This window comes from Coffea eugenioides, chromosome 7, assembly GCF_003713205.1.
Source record: "Coffea eugenioides isolate CCC68of chromosome 7, Ceug_1.0, whole genome shotgun sequence".
Taxonomy (NCBI): domain Eukaryota; kingdom Viridiplantae; phylum Streptophyta; class Magnoliopsida; order Gentianales; family Rubiaceae; genus Coffea; species Coffea eugenioides.
The window spans coordinates 23,054,909-23,077,414 of record NC_040041.1 but is presented as its reverse complement, the minus strand read 5'-3'; the positions used below and the strand labels follow the sequence as shown (position 1 = coordinate 23,077,414).

Here is a 22,506-nt window from a genome sequence, read left to right as displayed (position 1 = left end):
AAATAGTTACAAGAAATTAGTGATTGGCGCCAATTTCTGGTACTGTAGTAATCATAAGCAGGAATTTTTGGAGCCATAAGAATGACACTTCAAAAGGGAAGTGCAAAGCTGTTGGAGTTGAAACTTCACTTGCTGCTTCTTGCTCTCTGTTCGAACAAAGAGAACAAGGATAAGAACCAGGAACACTACAACCTTGCACACAGTGATTGAACTCCTTTATATCATACATGATCAACTCGTGAGATTGCTCAAACATCTGCTTGTTGTTTAGACACATCCTCAAGCTGGAAAATCAGGTACAAAATCCATCTCTATGCTGGTGTAATTTGTGTTATCAATAGGAGTAAGCTTGCTGATTGCAAACTGGTCCAAATGTCAGTCTTTTGCTTAAGATGATGTTGTTATTAGTAGTTTGGTTATTGGGATATTATTTGTCTGAAAACTCTAGAAAAATATCAGACAAAGTTATGTTTGCTGCTGTATATGCAACCTCTATAATGTTATGTTTATGTGCTAAAGTCAGTGCAGTACTTGTTTATGATATGTGTGGCTTATTGTATATGCTTGCATTTCACAAAATCTGAATATTTGTATTAAATATAGGATGGGATTTGTCGTCGCACATGATACTGTTATCCATTATATGGGGAGAAAATGCAGAATTCGTAATGTTGACCCTGATAAGTACTCTTATATTGAACTCCTTAATGATGTTGCTGAAAAGGCATTAAATCAGTTTCTTGGAAATCTAAACATACTACTACATATACGGTGCGTAATCCCTAGAGGTTTGGGGTTCTTGAATGTCATTGATGATAAGTCAGTGTTGGAAATATTCAAACTACGTGAATATGACCTGATTATTAACCTTCACTTGTTTGACATAGACATATTTCCCCCTCCAGAAGTTAACAACATAGAAGGAAATAATCATGGGGTTGACCAAGAGAACTTAGGAATACAAGATAATGCAGTGGTACTTTTGGATGACTTGGTTAGCAGTAAGAATGAATATTGGGACTATGATTCAGGTTCTGATATGATTTGAAGAATGAGTTACATGACATTCAAGGTGATGATGATGCTTCGCTTTGTTCTGAAGATAATAGTGATGCCGACTTTTCAAATTTTGAAAAAAATGAAGATGGAGGTGTTGTGGTTGATACTGAATCTGACAAAGAACCAGACTATATGAAAGCTGTAATGAAGTCCAAAATGTGGACTTACAATCCCAGAGATGAAATTGAATTTCAGAATGGGATGCTTTTTACTGATGTTGATGCCTTTAGGGTTGTTCTAAAAGATTACATCATACAAAAAGACTTTCCATTAGTGAGATTGAAGAATGAAAAAATCAGAGTGACTACCAAATGTGGTGCACAAGGTTACAATTGGAGAATACATGCATTTCCATTTGCTGACTCTATCACTTTCATGGTGAAATCTTACAATCCTGAATACACATGTGTAATGAATAAAAAGAATAATGAAACAACCTCTGACTGGATTGCAGTGAAATTAGTTGATATGTTGAGAGAGCATCCTAATATCACAACTGAGGAAGTAATTGCTAAGATGCTGAAATTTGGTGTTGAACCAAGTGTATAGAGCCAAAAAGAGAGCTTTAGAGATTGTTCAAAAATCACATGCAAAATCCTATAGCAAGCTACCAAAATATTGTGAAAATCCATTATGATAGGCTTGATTTATTAATGGAACCAAGGTTTCTTAGAATGTTCATCAATTTCAAGGCACAAAAAGATGATTTTTTGACTGGTTGTAGGCCCTTTGTAGGTTTTGATGGTTGTCATCTGAAAGGAATGTTTGGTGGTGTTCTCTTGACAGCTGTGACATTGGATGGAAACAATAGCATCCTTCATATTGCTTATACAGTTGTTGAATGTGAGAACAAAAAGAGTTGGAGCTGATTTTTCTATTACTTTCATGAGCGTTTTGGATCTTTTGGCAATGATATCTCATTGACTTTCATGAGCGATAGGCAGAAGGTACATTGACCATTTTTGCCATTATAATCTGTCTTTGTTTTATTGCTTACATTAATAACCAGCATTTAGTAACTCATTGATGCTTTGTTGGCAGGGATTGAACATTGTCTATAAAGAACAAGTACCATCTGCAGAAGCAAAATATTGTTGCTAGCACATATATAACAATTTCAAGATTCGGTTCCTTGGTTTACTTCTTAGAACCTATTTTTGGCAAGCAGCAAAAAGTTTTGATGTAGCGGGGCACAACGAGGCCATGGAAAGAATTAAAGACCTAAACATTGAAGCTTGGAGGTACTTAAACTAGATTCCAAAGTCAAGTTGGGCAAGACATGCCTTCTCTCTCCAAATCAAATGTGACCATGTCACAAACAACTTCACTCAATCATTTAATTCTTGGGTTAGAAATCTTACAGGAGCATCTATATTGACACTTAAGGTAATGAAGAAACTTCACAAGAGGTATGAAGAAGCATGCACATTGTCTACAAGGACTGCAACTGTTACTCCAAAGGTGCTGAAGAAGCTGAAAGACAATGTTGCAAAAAGCTCGAAAATGTTAATTGATGATGGCTGGTGAATTCATCTTTGAAGTATCTGTTCTGGACAGGACATATATAGTTAAACTACAAGAGAGAACATGTGATTGTAGGGTCTTTTAAATCACTGGAATTCCATGCAAGCATGCTCCACTGGGAACAACGTATAGGAGGGACATCCTAGACAACTACTGTGATGTAGCATTTGGATCTGAGAAGTACAAGAACACATACTCATCAATGATAATGCCTATTCCCCATTAGAAAAATTGGCCTCCAATGAAAGAAGTTACCCCTGCAACACTTGTGCCACCAATCATTAAAAAGGTACCAGGTAGACCAAGAAGAATTCGAAAAACGAGTCCTGATGAAGCTGCTCCTCACTCTTCAACAAGGAGATAAGCTATTCTTAAATGTTCTAAGTGTTTGCAATTTGCTCATAACAAAAGAATATGCAAAGAAGGCATATGACTGCAAATTCTAGCAACTCTACAGATCAGAATCAGGTATAACATATAATGTAATATGCATTTTGACATGTATGAATAATTGTGACGACTCCACCTTCCTCTAAGGTAAACCAGAGAGTTCAGCGGGCCGCCTGCCAAACTCTCGCCAGAACTACTAGCAAGCCAAAAATAGTAAATTATAATTCAACACTAAAAGTCATAATATAAAACATCAAGTATCTCCAATATTTTCACATCAAACCAAAAGCTACACTATTACATTACACTTGGTTCACCAAAATACTACAAGCACGGTATATAGCCAGATGTATCCCAAATACAAAATTATTAAACTTATACAAAAGGAAATCCTGTAGCCACCAACCTCCAGTTCACAACTGTGACAGCCCTACCTTCCCCTAAGGTGAACCAGATGGTTCGGCGAACCGCCTGCCCAACTCTCGCCGGGACTCAGTCGAACCTTAATCAAATCCGAAATAAAATCACAAGATCAAACGAAATAACAATCCAAAACTTAATGCGAAACTTATATACATTTCTATCTCAAAAGGAAGTACAAATATCGAATATACAAAGGTTCTCAATTCGTCATATATCTAGCCCGTGCCAAGCACTAGGGCGAGAATCATTACAAAACAAAAAAACTAGACTAGGCTAACCTACACTGGGCTCTCGTCCTTACTCGCATCCCCCTGTTAAGGAAAACAAAACTAAATGGGTGAGCTAAAAGTTCAGTGAGGTTCCGAACACATATTCAACAACAAAGCCAATACATTAACCATCGATAATCAATAATTCAAGAAACATTTACAATGGAAAGCGATAATAACACATACATTAAAAGGATACGGGCTCACACGGAGCCATTTGTTCGTTCGTTCTCCTGTTATTCCTGTTATTCCTCCAATCATTTGAAAATGCATTTTTGTAAGTAAAACCCTCGTTCGATCGTTCATTTCATTTACCCCCTCCAGGACGTTGGCCAGACTCCACCAACCTACAAGGTAATACTCGAGTATACCAACATTCACACCCAAGGTCACCATATCGCCCGACCGAGTCCGCTTCTGGCTCGAGTCGATCGGTAACGAAGGGCAGGGCCCAATTCAGCCAAAAGGTTTACATCATGCACAACTAATGTATCAATCATTAAATCGTTGAAAATTTCACGTTTCATTTAGGTCGAACGCGATAAAATACACGCTCGTTTAGAAAATTCGTTTTGGAAATCATTGGAAACACTTAACACATTATCAAACAATAACAACAAATCATGAAGTCAATGAGAATATAACAAACAAGGAACACTCACCTATGTACGCAAAACAACGTGCAAAATATTCTTCCAGATATTATCCTTAATCACCGAGAAAATCTAAGATTAAACGAGAAAGAATATTACAGCTCATCTAGTACAAACAATTAGGTGAAATCAAAGAAACTCAACAATTGATGAGTAGAACGTATAAAAAGACTTTAAAGTGAAACGAGAACATTTGGACCCGTGGACAAGAATAATTAGGGTTTCATAGACCAAACGTAAAACCAGACTAAAGACAAGTCGGAATCCAACTAGATAGGCTAAGAAATACTGTTTTCGGAATCGTTTATATGGTTCAAAATCATCTCATATTCAAGTAGATATTATACACTAAAGGTCTTAATGAAATTCATGAAAAAAAAGAGGTCAAAATACCTAAGAAAACCCTAAACCACTCCTCTTTATTTGGGTAAGAGTAAGTACACATTTGGAGTTTCCAATTGAAGAAGGATCATGTTTTAAGATGGAAAACGGCCATCATATTTGCCAAACAAAAAATATACAAATTCAAATAGAAACTTAGCCCTCGAGCGAAAATTTGGGTAGCACGCCCTTTGTATTTACCTATTTTCCAGCCATTTATGGTTTCATTGTTTTCCTCAATCAATCCCAATATTACACACAACATAAATAGTCACTCAATAGCCTCAATGTCATATGATTACCAAATCAAACTAGGACATGTGCGGAAATGACGTTTAGGTTGGAAAATAAAAGGCAAATTTGTTGTTGCTTAGCGGAACTAACACAACTGAAGCGACACTAGTCGGATTGAGGTGCAATTTACACCATTTCGAAGCTAAGAGAAAGGGCTATAATATTGAAGAAGGCCACTTAGTCCAGTTTGCAATGTATCTAGGCAAATTTACCAAAACAACCCCAGATTTTTCAGTTCGCAGTTCAACTAGCAGTCCTGATTCATTCAATCATATCTCAGCACATACAACTCCAATTCAAGTGATTATAAAATCATCTGAAAGCTAAGATACCAGGATATATTTCTTAAGAAGACATTGACAACCAAATCAGTAGTATTCCTGGTCAAACTAACCAATTACAGAAGCAGATTATCAGTTTCGGACAGAAACAGGGCAGCAGGGGTATTTCAGTCTTTTCACAGGTTACGTTGCTCCAATTAGGCTGAAATTTTGCAGGCAACTACAAAACATCATTCTCTACAACTTTCATGTTTTGTGCTAAGGTTAGTTCTGCCTCTAACATGATGAAATAGAACCAGGCAGAAGCAGGGCAGGTTATCATCCAAGCCGGAATTTATGCTTACAAACCAGAAATTTCTTTAGGCCAAGTAACCTAACATCTAAACACTAGCTATTTCACATATCAAAGCTATCAAACCATAACTAATCATTAATCTTCATATTAGGGCAGAAAATTCACCAAGAAACTGAAATTTTCATAAACCTACTTCAACCTATATAATTCTCTTACAAAATTTCTAATTCAACAACTATAACCACAAATTGCCCATTAATTGAAGTAAAGAAGGAGTTTCTTGACAATTTACCTTTACAACTCAAGAAAGATAGTAGCGTAGGTTTCTTTCTTCCAAAACAACTCCACCAATAGCTTTAAACCTCCTTAGTGAACACTTGTATGGAGTAGATTCAAGTTTGGTTGGTTGGAACTCAAGATTTGAACAAATTTGGAAGCTAGAAATTGAAGAAGCTTTCCTTGTTTTCCTCCTTAGAACAGCCGGCCAAGAGGGATTAAAAATGGAGAAATTTTGGTCAAAATTTGGTTTTAGTAAAGGTAAGAAGGTTTGGTCTAAATCCAACTACGAATCGAATCGCGACACGTGGCCCCTTAGATGGTTAAGTTTATCTTCTTGTCTCTCCATACTAATTAATCTAACTAACCTCTAATTGTCTCCTAACACCTTGTAAAATAATATCACTAAATACAAAACTCACTTAGTCATCAAAATTATATCGCACTAGCGGATCCCACGTCTATAACGCACTTCAAATTAACGTACACTAACTCATACTAGGAAAAATAATTTCAAAACTATACTTACTTATAAAAATGCATAGAAAATTTAATATTTTCAAAGAAAGTATAAAATGTAGGCAAAGAAATAGAATAATGCTGAGAAAATGTGTAAATTTTTGGGTTCTCACACTCTCTCCCCCTTAAGAAATTTCGTCCTCGAAATTTTACCTTCAGTTGTTTCAGACGAGTCCGGAACTTGTTGGTTGTCTAAGGCATAAACCTTTGCCGGCACATTTGTTTGATCCCCTCTTTCTTTCACTGATTTTGATTTGGTTCCATCCAGTAATTGATTACTACTCTCCCGTGACTGTTTTCTTGGACAATTACTAATTTGATGATCCCCACTTCCGCAAATCAAACACTTCCGTCCTTTCCGCCAACAATCATTCTCAGCGTGATTGGCCTTCCACAGTAGCCACAAGTCGAGTGAGAAGCCATCTTTTGGCTTCCTGGAGAAATCTCCCCATGTCCGATTTGACTACCTGTTGTAGACCTTTCATCTAACACCCCTAATGTCCATGGTGGGCGGGGTAACGGGTTCACTTTCTGCACTTTAGAAGGTGCGATTAATTCACTAGGTTTCTCAATCACACTACCAGCTGCACCTTTTTTCCGAGTTTGGGAGGCTTTTACCTATGCCTTTGCATTCTCAATTCGTTGGGCTTTCTCAAGGGCCTCCGTAAACGTATTAACCTGCACTGCCGCTAAGGCTTCCTGGATTTTCAATTTTAATCCCTGTATAAACCGCCTTACTCTTCGCCGTTCTGTGGCTACCAATTCGGAAGCAAACTTGGATAGTTTGGTGAACTTCGTTTTATATTCGGCCACACTTAAGGTTCCCTAGTGTAGTCCAAAAAACTCATCCTCCCTCCTTTCTTGGACTAAAGGTGGAAGATATTTTTCATTAAATTCCCTTAGGAAGTTAGCTCATGTCCATACAGTTTGTTCTCTTTTCCACTTTGCCTTAATCACATTCCACCATGCTCGGGCCGGTCCTTCAAATTGAAATACCGCAAAGTTCACTTGCCTTTGTTCGGTATAGTTCAAAACTGCAAAGATGTTGATCATGACCTCCAGCCACTGTTCGGCTACATCCGGATCAGACCCTCCAAGGAATTTAGGAGGAGCAAACTTCTGAAACCTCTCAAGAGCCCGATCTTCTCCTATTTCAGGGTTCGGAGGTTGATTCACAGGTATTTGACCTTGTTGGTCCACCAACCTTGCTAAGATGTTTGTCATTTGTTGAATTGCCGTCGTCATTTGGTCCCCAACTTCAACCCTCGGTCCTTGCTCTTGTGCAACTGTTGTTTCCCTTTCCTCTCTTGGCTCTTGAACTCGTTTATTCCCACGGCCACGTCTACGACTACGTCTCCCGTCCATATATATGTTTTCCCTCTCTCTTTTCTTTTCTTTTCCCCTCAAAAAGGCAATTTAGTGAATAAACACAGTAAATTGACTAAAGTAACAAATTTCAGCATACCAAATACACAATTAAACATATACACACATAACACACCATATATCAAGAAGACAGATGATCAAATACACAAAGGCATATCAAATTAGACAGATAATCATATGCACAAATACACCAACTAACGTAATGTGTAACAATAATATAAGGACAAATCAAAAGAAAAGGCGATATCGTCCTAGTTTTAACTGAATAACCCCGTTCGGTCTCTCACGTCACTTACTATCCAAACTAGATATCTATTGACCTCTTGTGCTCATTCTAACCAGACAAAGCCTGTTCATGTTCCCAAAATGCAAGTCTCAACTACCTAATAGCTAGCATTGCCTCAACTCTGGAGTACTCGGGCACGAGAATCCGAAATAAGATAATTCACATCTCGAGCTGGCCAGTCCCAAGAGTAAACCATCTACAATCGAAATTCCTACCAGATGTACCTATCTATGGTTCTCAAATACCATAAGAAAATTTAAGACCTATAACATCCACAATTCATAACTTATGCTCGAACGAGCACTTATTCCTTCATACCTATTCACCACTCAGTCCAGACTCACTCCGCGCAGAGACCACGCGAAACAGGCTCTGATACCACCTGTGACAGCCCCACCTCCCCCTAAGGCGAACCAGAGGGTTCGGCGGACCGCCTGCCCAACTCTCGCCAGGACTCAGTCGAACCTCAATCAAATCCGAAATAAAACCACAAAATCAAACGAAATAACAATCCAAAACTTAAAGCGAAACTTATATACATTTCTATCTCAAAAGGAAGTACAAATATCGAATATACAAAGGTTCTCAATTCGTCATACATCCAACCCGTGCCAAGCACTAGGGCGAGAACCATTATAAAACAAAAAAACTAAACTAGACTAATCTACACTGGGCTCTCGTCACATATTCAACAACAAAGCCAATACATTAACCATCGATAATCAATAATTCAAGAAACATTTATAATGGAAAGCGATAATAACACATACATTAAAAGGATACGGGCTCACAGGGAGCCATTTGTTCATTCGTTCGTTCGTTCGTTCTCCTGTCATTCTCCTTATTTCTCCAATCATTTGAAAATGCATTTTTGTAAGTAAAACCCTCGTTCGATCGTTCATTTCATTCACCCCCTTCTGGACGTTGGCCAGGCTCCACCAACTTACAAGGTAATACTCGAGTATATCAACGTTCACACCCAGGGTCACCATATCACCCGACCGAGTCCGCTTCTGACTCGAGTCGATCGGTAACGAAGGGCGGGGTCCAATTCAGCCAAAAGGCTTACATTATGCACAACTAATGTATCAATCATTAAATCATTGAAAATTTCACGTTTCATATAGGTCGAACGCGATAAAGTACACGCTCGCTTAGAAAATTCGTTTTGAAAATCATTGGAAACACTTAACACATTATCAAACAATAACAATAAGTCATGAAGTCAAGGAGAATATAACAAATAAGGAACACTCACCTATGTACGCAAAACAACGTGCAAAATATTCTTCCAGATATTATCCTTAGTCACCGAGAAAACCTAAGATTAAACGAGAAAGAATATTACAGCTCATCTAGCACAAACAATTAGGTGAAATCAAATAAACTCAACAATTGATGAGTAGAACGTATAAAAAGATTTTATAGTGAAACGAGGACATTTGGACCCGTGGACAAGAATAATTAGGGTTTCGTAGACCAAACGTAAAACTAAACTAAAAACAAGTCGAAATCCAACTAGATAGGCTAAGAAATACTGTTTTCGGAATCGTTTATATGGTTCAAAATCATCTCATATTCAAGTAGATATTATACACTAAAGGTCTTAATGAAATTCATGAAAAAAAAGAGGTCAAAATACCCAAGAAAATCCTAAATCGCTCCTCTTTATTTGGGTAAGAGTAAGTACACATTTGTAGTTTCCAATTGAAGAAGGATCATGTTTTAAGATGGAAAACGGTCATAGTATTTGCCAAACGAAAAATATACAAGTTTAAATAGAAACTTAGCTCTCGAGCGAAAATTTGGGCAGCACGCCCTTTGTATTTACCTATTTCCCAGCCATTTATGGCTTCATTATTTTCCTCAATCAATCCCAACATTACACACAACATAAATAGCCACTCAATAGACTCAATGTCATATGATTACCAAATCAAGCTAGGACATGTGCGGAAATGACGTTTAGGTTGGAAAACAAAAGGCAGATTTGTTATTGCTTAGCGGAACTAACACAACTGAAGCGACACTAGTTGGATTGAGGTGCAATTTACACCGTTTCGAAGCTAAGAGAAAGGGCTACAATGTTGAAGAAGTCCACTCAGTCCAGTTTGCAATGTATCTAGGGCAAATTTACCAAAACAACCCCAAATTTTCCAGTTCGCAGTTCAACTAGCAGTCCTAATTCATTCAATCATATCTCAACACATACAACTCCAATTCAAGTGATTCCAAAACCATCTGAAAGCTAAGATACCAGGCTATATTTCTTAAGAAGACATAGACAACCAAATCAGTAGTATTCCTGGTCAAACTAACCAATTACAGAAGCGGATTATCAGTTTCGGACTGAAACAGGGCAGCAGGGGTATTTTGGTCTTTTCACAGGTTACGTTGCTCCGATTGGGCTGAAATTTTGCAGACAACTATAAAACATCATTCTCTACAACTTTTATGTTTTGTTCTAAGGCTAGTTCAGCATTTAACATGGTGAAATAGAACCGGACAAAAGCAGGGCAGGTTATCATCCAAGTTGAAATTTATGCTTACAAACCAGAAATTTCTTTAGGCCAAGTAACCTAACATCTAAACACTAGCTATTTCACATATCAAAGCTATCAAACCATAACTAATCATTAATCTTCATATTAGGGCAGAAAATTCCCCAAGAAACTGAAATTTTCATAAACCTACTTCAACCCATATAATTCTCTCACAAAATTTCTAATTCAACAACTATAACCACAAATTGCCCATTAATTGAAGTAAAGAAGGAGTTTCTTGACAATTTACCTTTACAACTCAAGAAAGATAGTAACGTAGGTTTCTTTCTTCCAAAACAACTCCACCAATAGCTTTAAACCTCCTTAGTGAGCACTTGTATGGAGTAGATTCAAGTTTGGTTGGTTGGAACTCAAGATTTGAGCAAATTTGGAAGCTAGAAATTGAAGAAGCTTTCCTTGTTTTCCTCCTTAGAACAGCCGGCCAAAAGGGATTAAAAATGGAGAATATTTGGTCAAAATTTGGTTTTAGTAAAGGTAAGAAGGTTTGGTCTAAATCCAACTACGAATCGAATCGCGACACGTGGCCCCTTAGATGTTTAAGTTCATCTTATTGTCTCTCCATACTAATTAATCTAACTAACCTCTAATTGTCTCCTAACACCTTGTAAAATAATATCACTAAATACAAAACTCACTTAGTCATCAAAATTATATCGCACTAGCGGATCCCACGTCTATAACGCACTTCAAATTAACGTACACTAACTCATACTAGGAAAAATGATTTTAAAACTATACTTACTTATAAAAATGCATAGAGAATTTAATATTTTCAAGGAAAGTATAAATGTAGGCAAAGAAATAGAATGATGCTGAGAAAATGTGAAAATTTTTGGATTCTCACAACAACCTGTTAAGGAATCCAAATTTAAATGAGTGAGCAAAGCCCAGTGAGTTCAAGACAAACATACAAGCAAATAATGTCAATAAACATGCATTTTATAATTTATACGAACATCAAAAATTCCCAAGTAAATGCACAAGTGCGTAAATAAAAGTTCAAACAAGGGAGAATACGAGAGCTCTCTGGAGCTAGTCCGCTGCTTGATCCAGATTCTCATGAGTTGACACTCCGTCAACATAATCACAAGAAGTCCGTAGAACAACTTTTACTACCACTTTCCAACCACCATTTCAAACCCCCAATCGGGCCCGCTCGTCAAAAATGAATTATTTGGTAATATTCGAGTATACCTAATCGGTAAACGCATTCTAACCGACAATAAATCAATAGAGACCCATGGCTCACCAATCTCTCGGCCAAGCCCTTGCCAGCCTGAAGTGAAAAGTTGACCGATGAGTTTTGGGCGTCCCCAACATGTTCAAGTAATAGGTAAGATGATGAGACAACGCTCAATCATCAGCCAAGTACAGGTGCAAGTTCAATATTCAAGTACAAGCAAGACAAATCGAGACAATTAAAAGAGGTCGGACGAGATAAAGTACACGTCCGCCTCATCAAGTGTAGTATATATATATCACATCCCATCATGTAAAATAATCAAAGCAATAAACAAGTACGTCATCAAGTCATGCACTTGACACTCATCAAAAGAAAAACAAGTGATCAAGTTGGCACTACACTTCCGAAGATGGCTCGGCCTTGAGGTCGCCTTGATCACCTGGGCCAAGAATAAGCATCAAAAACCATCCATACTAACTTAGCGTGAGTATCTAAACTTCGACTCTCACAAATTCAAATTTCTAGCTTTGGAACTCACCCGACGCAGTTTCTAATTCAGTTCACAACTAAGGCCACACAAGTCCAAAATTAGCGTGGTTTATGGCGTTGAAAACTAGATTCAAAATGCTAAAAATCACTAGAAGAAACTATCTTCAAATTTATTTCGTAAGGGGAGTGAAATTGAGTTACAAATTGCAGCTGTTCTTGTGTCGCAGTTAAAACAGGAAGAGAAAACAGCCAACTTTGTTGGTTCACTGCGACTCATAGAAAATGAACTAGCATGTGTATTTTATGCCATTAGAAAACCCTCGGAATCTAGTTTCAAATGCCGCAAACAGCACTTGATTTTGACTCCTGTACGATAAATTACGTTCTATTTAGTGAACACTGGTTGGCTGCCCTGCTCCAGAATTTCCAGATTTGTACACGAATTTTTTATCTCTTCTTGACATTCAAACCAATAGTAAACAACATCCATTTTTTTCACATTTGAAGCCAAGTATCTAACAAAGTTTCTTGAGTAATTTTGTAGCCAAATCACACCAAAATTTTTGACAAAGATGGGGCCAAAACCGTCATACATTCAGCTAGTACCAGAACAGAAAATTTTTCCAGGTTTGTTCTTCTCCTGTTAGCTTATAACTTTAACTCAATCAAATGAAGTGATTTTTGAAAGATAATTTACACACACATAACCCAACATGTAGCAAGTATTTTTACATCAATTTAACCACAAATTTTTGGAATTAAAATAAGGGAAAAGCTCCAGTAAAAATTCGAACAGCAGCCTTGCATTTTTTCTTTCCAAATTTTCCTCCTAAACTTTCACACCAAAACCAAGCTAGAATTTACCATAACAACAACCAACATACAAGAAATCCTCAAATCTACTACCTAATAATCCTCCTCAAGGCATTCTACCTAAGTTGGGAGTTCCCAGAGCCCAACTTCCAAACAAACTAAGACAACCAAATTTCTAGCAAATGAAGCTATGATTCTACTAAGATAACAACTCTAAAGGAACAAGAAATGATTAGATGATAATTACCTATCTTCCAAAGCAAGAAACTCTAAGTTAAGAGTCCAAAAGCCACCAAAACCACCAAAAATCTGCCTCCTTAAGCTTGGGTTTTCTTCAAGAATCAAGGGTCTTCAATGTTGCAAAAGAATGGAGGAAGATGGAGCAAGCTTTGGCAAGGATTTTTGCCAAGAAATTGAGAGTTTTTCTTGAGAGGAAAAGGAAAAGAGAGAGTCGGCCAAGGTATGAGAAAAGAAAGGGAATTTGTGAAAGTTTTGTGTCTTGACTTTTGAGTTTGAAAGACAATAGAAATGACATAAAGTGAATCGCGTCGAAGTCAACTCGAACTAGTGTCGCGTCGCAACACCATCGACTCCATTTCTCTCCTCTCACTAGTGTACCCCGAACACAATACTTATCACTCGTAACCTCTGTCTAATGGTTGAGCCTAAACCTGTACGTGAAATTTAAATACTCATGCAATAATAAAAAAAAATGAAACAATTTAAGTACGTGCAACAACTATAAAGAATTTTTCGTTTTGATGCAAATGCCATAGAATACTTTAATGAACTAAAATAGAATGAAATAAGACGATATAGAAATAAATGAAATAAAATAAAATAAAATCGAAAGGGTTGTTACGGGTCCTCACAACGATAACTAAGACACTAATCTTCATTGCAGACTGCTACTAGAAGAGGAAAACCAGGCAGAGGCACAGCTAACATAGGCTTACTCGGAGTTAGAGTTTGGGCAATAAATGCTGCAACTGTCATTCAATATGTTTGAATCTTTGACATGCCTCATCTGAATGTTAAGTAATTTGTGTGTGACATGTTTCAACAGGTGCTTGCACAAGGAAGTGTGCCAATTGCTGTATCAAGCCAAGGAAGTAATCCCAATCTTCCTAGTCAACCAACTTCACTGAATATACATTTGAATGGTGCAACGAAAAAGGCAAGCACATCTTTGATTCTAATATTTGAGTGTTTTACAATATGCCTCATATCTAAGTGGTTCGTATATTCATTCAGAGAGAAAGACCTGTAAAGAAAAATAAAATTGTTGTGTCGAATGACAATGCACAAAGTCATGCAAATGCACCATGCACGTCAGGAAATCAAGTTGTGATAGGTTTTAGAGCTATTCCCACTGGAGGATCACAATCTGAAACTTCTGTGAGCATTAGCACTACTACAATTGTGGCCTCTCAGAGCATAAGTAGTAGCTTCAGTTTGAGATTCTAAGTAGTGTTGTTTCCTCTTCTTATTAATAGAGGAAAGTAGTAGTAACTACATGGTAAATTTAGGTTCTGGCTTTTAAAATATAATATTAATGCTTTTGCCTAAGTGTTGCACTATGATATTGCTGTAAATTTCTTGCACCACTTGTATCTTTTGTACATACAAGTACACTTGACTGTGTGGCTTGTTGGCATTGCAATCTTCACCATCTAAACAACTAGTTGTAGATGGTGTTATAGACTAAACTGGATTGCAATGTGGCCTAATATTGCTGTAAAGTTCAGTAAAAATCTGCAATCCTATCCATCTTTTAAGTGGTTAAAAGATGGCTATTTGCTTTTGTCATGGATTGTTGCTTATTAGACTGTATAATATATCCTTGATACTTTGATAACAAGGCTATAATAACAAGGTTATCCTTATTAGTATTCTTCTACTATAGTCAATTCTTATCTGATTATTTGTGGTGTTTGAACTTGCACTTTGTTTTCTATTAACTAATTGAACAATGAGATTGGCTTGAACTCCTGGATAGCAAAATTGATCTTTTTACTGCTTCTGCAATGGACATGTTGTATGTACTGCTTTTTGACTCATTATATTGATATCTGGTAGATATGTGAGGAAACATATATGCATTACTCATTACCAACTATAAACAAGTCTTCTTTGTCACAACCTTGCTGCTATACTAAATTTGTATTAACATAAAAGCATTGACAGGACATAGGTATGCAATTCTTCATATAATGAGTCACTTAATGTTCTCAAGCATTAGAATATAACTGATTATACCCTGCTGCTGCATTTTTGTCCTACACATAGAGTTAGGATAATTCTACATTTCATAGGCCTATCTAATCGCTTGAACAATGAGAATAAAAACATATGTAGCCAGGAGAATAAGATTTTTCATCAGTAACATGGTGAACCAGGAATTTGGTAGCTCCAGCCTTCTATTCTACACACGTCTTCCATTATTGATTGTAGAATTGACTTGTCGGCATTGGCTAGAAACCTCATCAGTTTCATTGCCTTCATACCACTTGGAAATATTTGCATCTAAAGCAGCAAAAATATAGCTTGTTCAGATTTCTTTCACTTTTTGAAATCCTTATTGTCCCCTTCCTATTGCAACCACAATATCAATTCCTGATGGTAAAAGATGTTGGAGAATTATATGACGGTCCTCCTGTGGTGGAACTTGCCATGAAACATGCATCAAGTTCTTTTCCCAATTTCTTATTTCAATCTTCAGGAAAGCTGATAGACCTGTTTGGTTTTTTTGCTTTTTTGCTTTTTTACTTTTTTGCTCTTGCCTTTATAGTACAATTTGATAGAGGAAAGTAGCCGTTGCAGTAACGACTACTTCATAGTTTAACTTATGCAACCTGAAGCTAAAATTTTGCCTTATTTCACTTACACCCCTTCATTTTTTATTCTTTATGTTTTCTACTAATTGTAGTAATTTTTTTCATATAAGGGAGATCATAAGGGTACATATGGAAGTAATTCTTCTCTTTCATGTAAACTGAATTATTTATTGGTAAATTATACCTCAAGGGCTGACAAATTTACACAAAATGTCAATCAAAGGGAACTAAGTGCTAATTTTGAAACCACAAGGGTGCGACGTGAGATTAGGCCTAACCTTAAGAGAGGTTTCTGAAATTATCCCTTTCAAATAGACCAACAAAGATAGAGTGAAAGTTTAATTATTTGTACTTCAACTACATCTCTTCTTTTCTTTTTCTTTTTTTTTTTGTTTACTTGCCATCTTTTTGGCAACATAATTTTAGAATCTAATAATTCATTTTCATAAAACTAATAATAAAAGCATCGCCAACTTTGTACTATTGTTTTTCTTTTTTCTTTTTGGGTCTAAAAGATGCATAATATTGTCAAAGTTCCCAAGGTTATTTAATTTTTTATTTTAATTTTTTTTTAACTACAAAGAGATAGTAGGTTTCCAAATTCTAAACAAAACCAAACATGACCATTATGGCTTATTAAAAAAGAGAGAGAGACTAGTATGAACTAGGAACTTTTTATCCCCATAAAATGACAAATTGAAAGGAAATTTATTTTGGAAGAATATATGGAATAATAAATTTTTACGACTTGTTAAAAAATAAAATACAAAAAATGATAAATTGAAAAAATATCGACAAAACAAGCATATCAAACATGATATTCTAAGGCCTTGTTTGATAACTCAATTCAGTACTTAAATTTAATGAATTTAGATCTTAATATGTTTAGAAGCATTTAATAACGAAAAATTGAACATCTAAATTAATTAAGTAGTACTGAATTTCGTAGGCAAAAGTGCTCCAAAAAAAGTGATAATTTATTCACTTATCAATTAATGTGATATACATTGAATATATATCAGATTTAAGACTTAACAATTCAATAAATTAATGGATTCAGACTTGAGATTTTAGATTTTAGATTTCTGTTTTCAAACTTTAATTTTATCAAACGCACCTTAATTCTCTTGATTAAACAGATTGTATGTACTTGGTTTACTAGATTTTCATTTTCTTTTATTTGATAAATTAATTTAATACTATAGCACTAGTCAAAACTAAATCAATGATTTTAATGTGAAAACATGTCAAAAACTAAAATAAGTCGAACTTCCAATACAAGAACATTTTCAACTAAAATGATAATTTTTTCTTGGATTTTGCATTTGTTTTGTCTTTAATATATTTTCTCAAAGCATTGAAGATTTTAAACATGAGCCAACATTTTCATATTGTGGTTTTTCATTTAAAGCATCACATTTTGTGCCATAATGAATTCATTATCTTGGTGGTAGAAAGATAAGTGTTATCAGAAGATTTGTAATATTTAGTTTTAGAAAAAAAGTTACGTATGTCATTTAGCATTTGAATTTCTTAAAAATAACTTTCCAAAATATGAAATAATTAATGCATTAATTAAGTAGGTTGTTTCTTATCCATATTAACACATGTCCAATGGGCACCTATTACAAAATTCCTTGAAACAAAACTCCATTAATTTTGGCTATTTCTTCTCCTTAATATTCTTATATTCTTTTCTTGAATTTCAAGTCCGTGTAGTTTATTCTTTTGTTTGACTTGGTAGATTAGTAGTATATTGGATTCTAAAGTCCATAATTGTTCCTCTATGTGATAGATGAATACCATAATTGTTCTAAAGCATACAAGATGCATGCTACTTGTTTGAATAAATCTCAAGATAGATGATTCAATAGGTAGATAAAAAGATACAAAGAATTCGTTTATTAGTGGTATGTTAGGTCTATTATCTTCATCTTTTGTAAATTGTCTAATGATTCATTCATTCATATACTTCTTTCTTTCTTGGTTTAGTGAAATATAAAATTTCTTATTGTTGCTCACTGGATCACTATAAAATGAAGATACTAACACATTTTACAATATTCTCCCTTAGATAAGCATTGCTTGCTTTTGTTAGTTGATCAATTTCTCTAACTAAAATTTCATTTAATATACCATAACTTGTACAACAAAGTGATTGGGCAAATCAAGTTGGATTTTATTCATTTTGTTTAAGTGGTTTAAAATACTTAAAGATTTAAAGTGAGCTCTTAGATCTTTGGTGTAATTTTGAATTTTGTCCCTATACACTAAGTTAGAAATGCCCACTTCCTCCCTTTTGTGTGTGTCTCACACTAGGGTTCTCGATACCCATTTCCTCTTCCTGGATCTGTATGTAATTGCACTACACAAGTCTAAGAGCCTAAGTTTTATGTCTAATTGTCCTCTACTTATATCCGATTCATTTGTCCTTACACAAAAATACATTGACAACAATCAATCTATCTAAAAGAGTGGCATAAAGGTGAATGTCAATGGATGGTTAAAAAAACCCAGGTCAGGTAATAATAGTACCATTTTAGTAGTTTATTCAATCCCCTGTTCCACCCTACGCAAATATATGATCACATGTTCGTACTTAGGTAAAAACCTAAATTTGTTCCAATATTGATTAATATGTTAATAAGTAATATAATGTGTTAGTAGAAATGGAATATATAAAATATCTAATTAAAATATGCAACTCGATAATTCGGTTGGCGATCAAGAGTCGGGAAGCTGAACTTCAATATCCATTCTTGAACAATCTTATCAAAATTTTAATATTGTAACAGCCGGTTATCAATTTTTTTCTCAAGTAGGAACAACCTCAGACATGACACCTCCAACAATAGCTATATTTCGAATAATGTTCATTCCTATCGAATTCTACTAATCAGTTGGTTATACGAATGTGCCTGGATTCAATCGATTATGGTACAATTATCTTGAAATCAGGTTTCAACCATGGATCAACCCATGACCCCAAAAAATTGTGATCTATTCTTTCCATCCTTAGCCTAACATCAGAGTCCTCAACACTAGGGATGTAATCAAGTCGAGTCGAGCGTGAGTATCGATATGCTCGAGCTCGACTCGACAGTAGAGATATAGCTCGAGCTCGAACGAGTAGAAGAAATCGAGTTCGAGTTCGAACTCAAAAAATTGCTTGAAAACTTGAGATCGACTCGGCGATTTTCTTGCGAGTATGATCGAGCTCGAGTACTTGACTTGAGCTCGAGATCCTTATCCACTTCTAGAATTGCAGAATATAATTTTTCATGCAAAGTAGATTGATGCAAGCCCAATTTCTTGATTTAGAACAGGCTATTAGCAATTAAAACAAGTTGGAGCACTTGCAATTCATCACAAGAAAGGTCCATATCCTATTATGCCAGAAAGAAATTAGAAAAACAGTTGTAGAAACTAGAAAGTAGAAGTCATAAATTGAGCCTGTCTAATCAGTGATCACTGATGATTACATTAACATTTAACAGCCAAATAGCTAGCATGAAAATAATAGCCCAAAACAAGAGTAATTTACTACCACAACAACCTACAACTTGCAAGTCTTACACAAGACAATATCTTAGTAGCAAGCCGGCACCAAAACAATTTCAAGAATGTAAGTGGCAACAAACTGTCCAAAACAAAAGTAATTTACTGCTATAGCAACCTAAAACTTGCAAGTCTACACAAGATAATATTGTAGCACCAAAACAACTTCATAGATAAAGCAGCAAATGAGCAAAAACAAAGGCAGCGGCAAGAAATGTCCCCGTAAAGCAGCCATCCAATCCAGCTTTCAGCCATCTAACCATGGTCAACTCCTATCACCAAGACATTGAAATATTTTTTTCAACTAAAGGCCCGCATTAAAACAAAATTGAATGACTAAACAAGTAGAAATTTAGAAATGATAGACCGGAATCACCTAGCTACACCCAAAGCTGGATATCAAACTTGTGGCAGCTCAATTATTTTGGTACTCTTTGGCTACTGTATATACCAAAAAAAGAATACACATAACTTTAAAGATTAAAAAAAATAGAAAATCAATAACAATGTAATGAATAGTGAAATTTTAGCATATAAAACTCACTCTTGATTTCTTTTTGATTCCATGAAAACATCTACACCAATTTCCACCACACATAAGGACTTGAACTGTTTCCGGAGCCAGCGCAGCTCGATAGGGATCAATGACTCTAGTGCCAGCACTAAAGGTTGCCTTGGATGCTACTATAGTTATACGAATGGCCAAGATATCACAGGCCATTTGAGACAATATCGAGTACGAGATACTATTGACTTTTCACCACTCTAAGCAATCAAATGATTTTGAGCCGGCTGCAGTTGTTTGACGAGCTTTATCAACATAATCTTGCAATTCAGATTTGCGAGGCTCCAAAGTCTCTACTTTTTCGCAATATTCATCAAAGTCATCATCCCAATCAAAAGTTTGATTCCCTTAAGATGCTCCATGCTGGGACTCAATTGTAGATCCACTTGAACTAACAACTGCTGAGACATATTCTTCATACATTTCAAATAGAGTTTTTTTGACTTTGGTGATATTTTCTTGACATTCAAGAGCTGAATATATTTTTGAGAAGACAAACTCTAAAACACGCATTTTCTGCCTTGGATCCAAAATTGCAGCAATTGCCATCAATAGGTTGCATTCACCCCAATATTTGTCAAATTTATTTTTCATTCTTCGCACCATTGCTCGTATGAAGTCATCACCATCATTCACTTTTGAATCTAGAAGTCTCTTCACCTTAACAATCTCCTGAAGAAATAAATTGCTTGTCGGATATTCACTGCCAGAGATTATATGAGTGATAGTCCAGAAAGTCTCTAATATACCATAGACTTTTCAACTTTCTCCCATTCCTCATCAGATGAACAACAATCATAGCGCGGCTCTCTATCTTGGTAGCGTGGAAAGACTTCCATGAATTTGATAGCACAACTAAGCATATCATATGTCGAGTTCCACCTAGTCCTACAATCATGGATTAGAGATTTTCCAGGTATTTGTAGTTGCTGTGCAATTTCAGCAAATAGAAGAGTCCGAACATCAGACCTACCCACAAATTCCACATTATCTCTAATATTTTCTATGATGTCTTCAATCTCACCGAGGCTATCTTGAACCATGAGGTTCAAGATATGAGTACAACAACGTACGTGAAACAATTTTCCTCCACATATTAACTTTCTCGATCTTGCCAAGTCATTCTTCAAAAGTTGCACTGCTACATCATTATTTGATGCATTATCAACTGAAATTGAATATATCTTGTTGTCAACACCCCACTTAACACATTTAAAAATTGCTGCAGAGATTTCAACCCCTCTTCTTGGTTGTGGAATATGAACGAAATTAAGTACCCCTTTTTGCAACTTCCAGTTTGCATCAATCCAGTGGCCAGTGATAACCATGTACTCTATTTTCTGATTTTTTGCCTTCCACAAATCAGTTGTGAGGCTTAATTTGTTGACTTGTCTCAAAAGATTTCTAATTTTCTTCTTCTCCGCCTCATAAACTGCTATGCAATCATTTTTTCCAGTCACTCGTGAGATTTTTGTCCATTTGGGAGTCCCACGTTTCATCATCATATTGAACCTTTCTTCTTCTAATATGGAAAATGGATGGTCATGCATTAAAATCCAATGAGCAGCTACCTCCCGCATTTTTTCCATGTCAAATTTACACGAATGCAAGGCTGGAACATTCGGAAAAGTCAAATCAAATGACTGGAAATTGATTTTTGTTTGTTGCGCAGCTTGTCTCGTCTTTGCTTTTCTAGCCAAACATGAGTTCCGATGCCTCTACATACTTGTTGTTTGTTTACTTTTGCCTCGTGATATTTTCTTATTGCATAGTAAATTCCATTTTCATCGAATTCCTTGTAGTCATCCCAAGCCTCGGACGTCTTGCTTCTTTTTGGAATTCAAAATTCTTCTCCCCCTACAGTTTCAGCTTGTGTTTGTTGATTATTTGTCACTTCCATAGCTTCTTGAACTGGAATGGATGATTTCACATGAGCACCTTGATCTGATGCCTGAGCATCTTGGTTTATCAGCTGATTCATCTCCTCATTGCTCACAAAAATAGGGTCATCTAATTGCAATCGAGTGGTAGAATCACCAGTTGATGTATGCAGTCGTGGCAATGAAGATATCTCAGGTGGACTGATAGACAAGACTATTATAGAAAAAGAATTGTGAAAGTGATGCATCACAAATTGCTATTGTGAAATTAAAAGATGCATGATTCATAATTAATTCATTGGAGTATAGAAAGCTATCCGTTTAGGATCGCTGTTCTTTAAAGTTTTTGTATAAAAAAAGTATATTATTATAATGATAATTTGATGTATATGAAATAAAAAATATTCAAAAAAGACGTAAAAACTTTTCTTTAGATAACTACGATTCAAACAAGTCTATTATTACCAACACAAAAATAAAAAGGACAAACAAATTAGAGAAAGTTTTAGCCAGCTAGGTAAAGCCTAGATGGCTTCAATTAATTTTGCCAAAGTGAATGGACGAGTAGAGTTGCTTGGTGA

At 35.8% G+C, this 22,506-nt stretch overlaps 1 protein-coding gene across 1 annotated transcript; it reads right to left on the bottom strand.

Annotated features, from left to right (window-relative positions):
• Positions 1–20,393: 20,393 nt before the first annotated feature.
• LOC113777155 (zinc finger BED domain-containing protein RICESLEEPER 2-like) lies at positions 20,394–21,625 on the bottom strand. Its single transcript, XM_027322195.1, has 2 exons — positions 20,795–21,625; positions 20,394–20,717 (listed from the first exon to the last, which is right to left on the bottom strand). Exons 1-2 carry the CDS (start codon positions 21,623–21,625, stop codon positions 20,394–20,396), a joined length of 1,155 nt encoding a protein of 384 aa, XP_027177996.1.
• Positions 21,626–22,506: the final 881 nt, after the last annotated feature.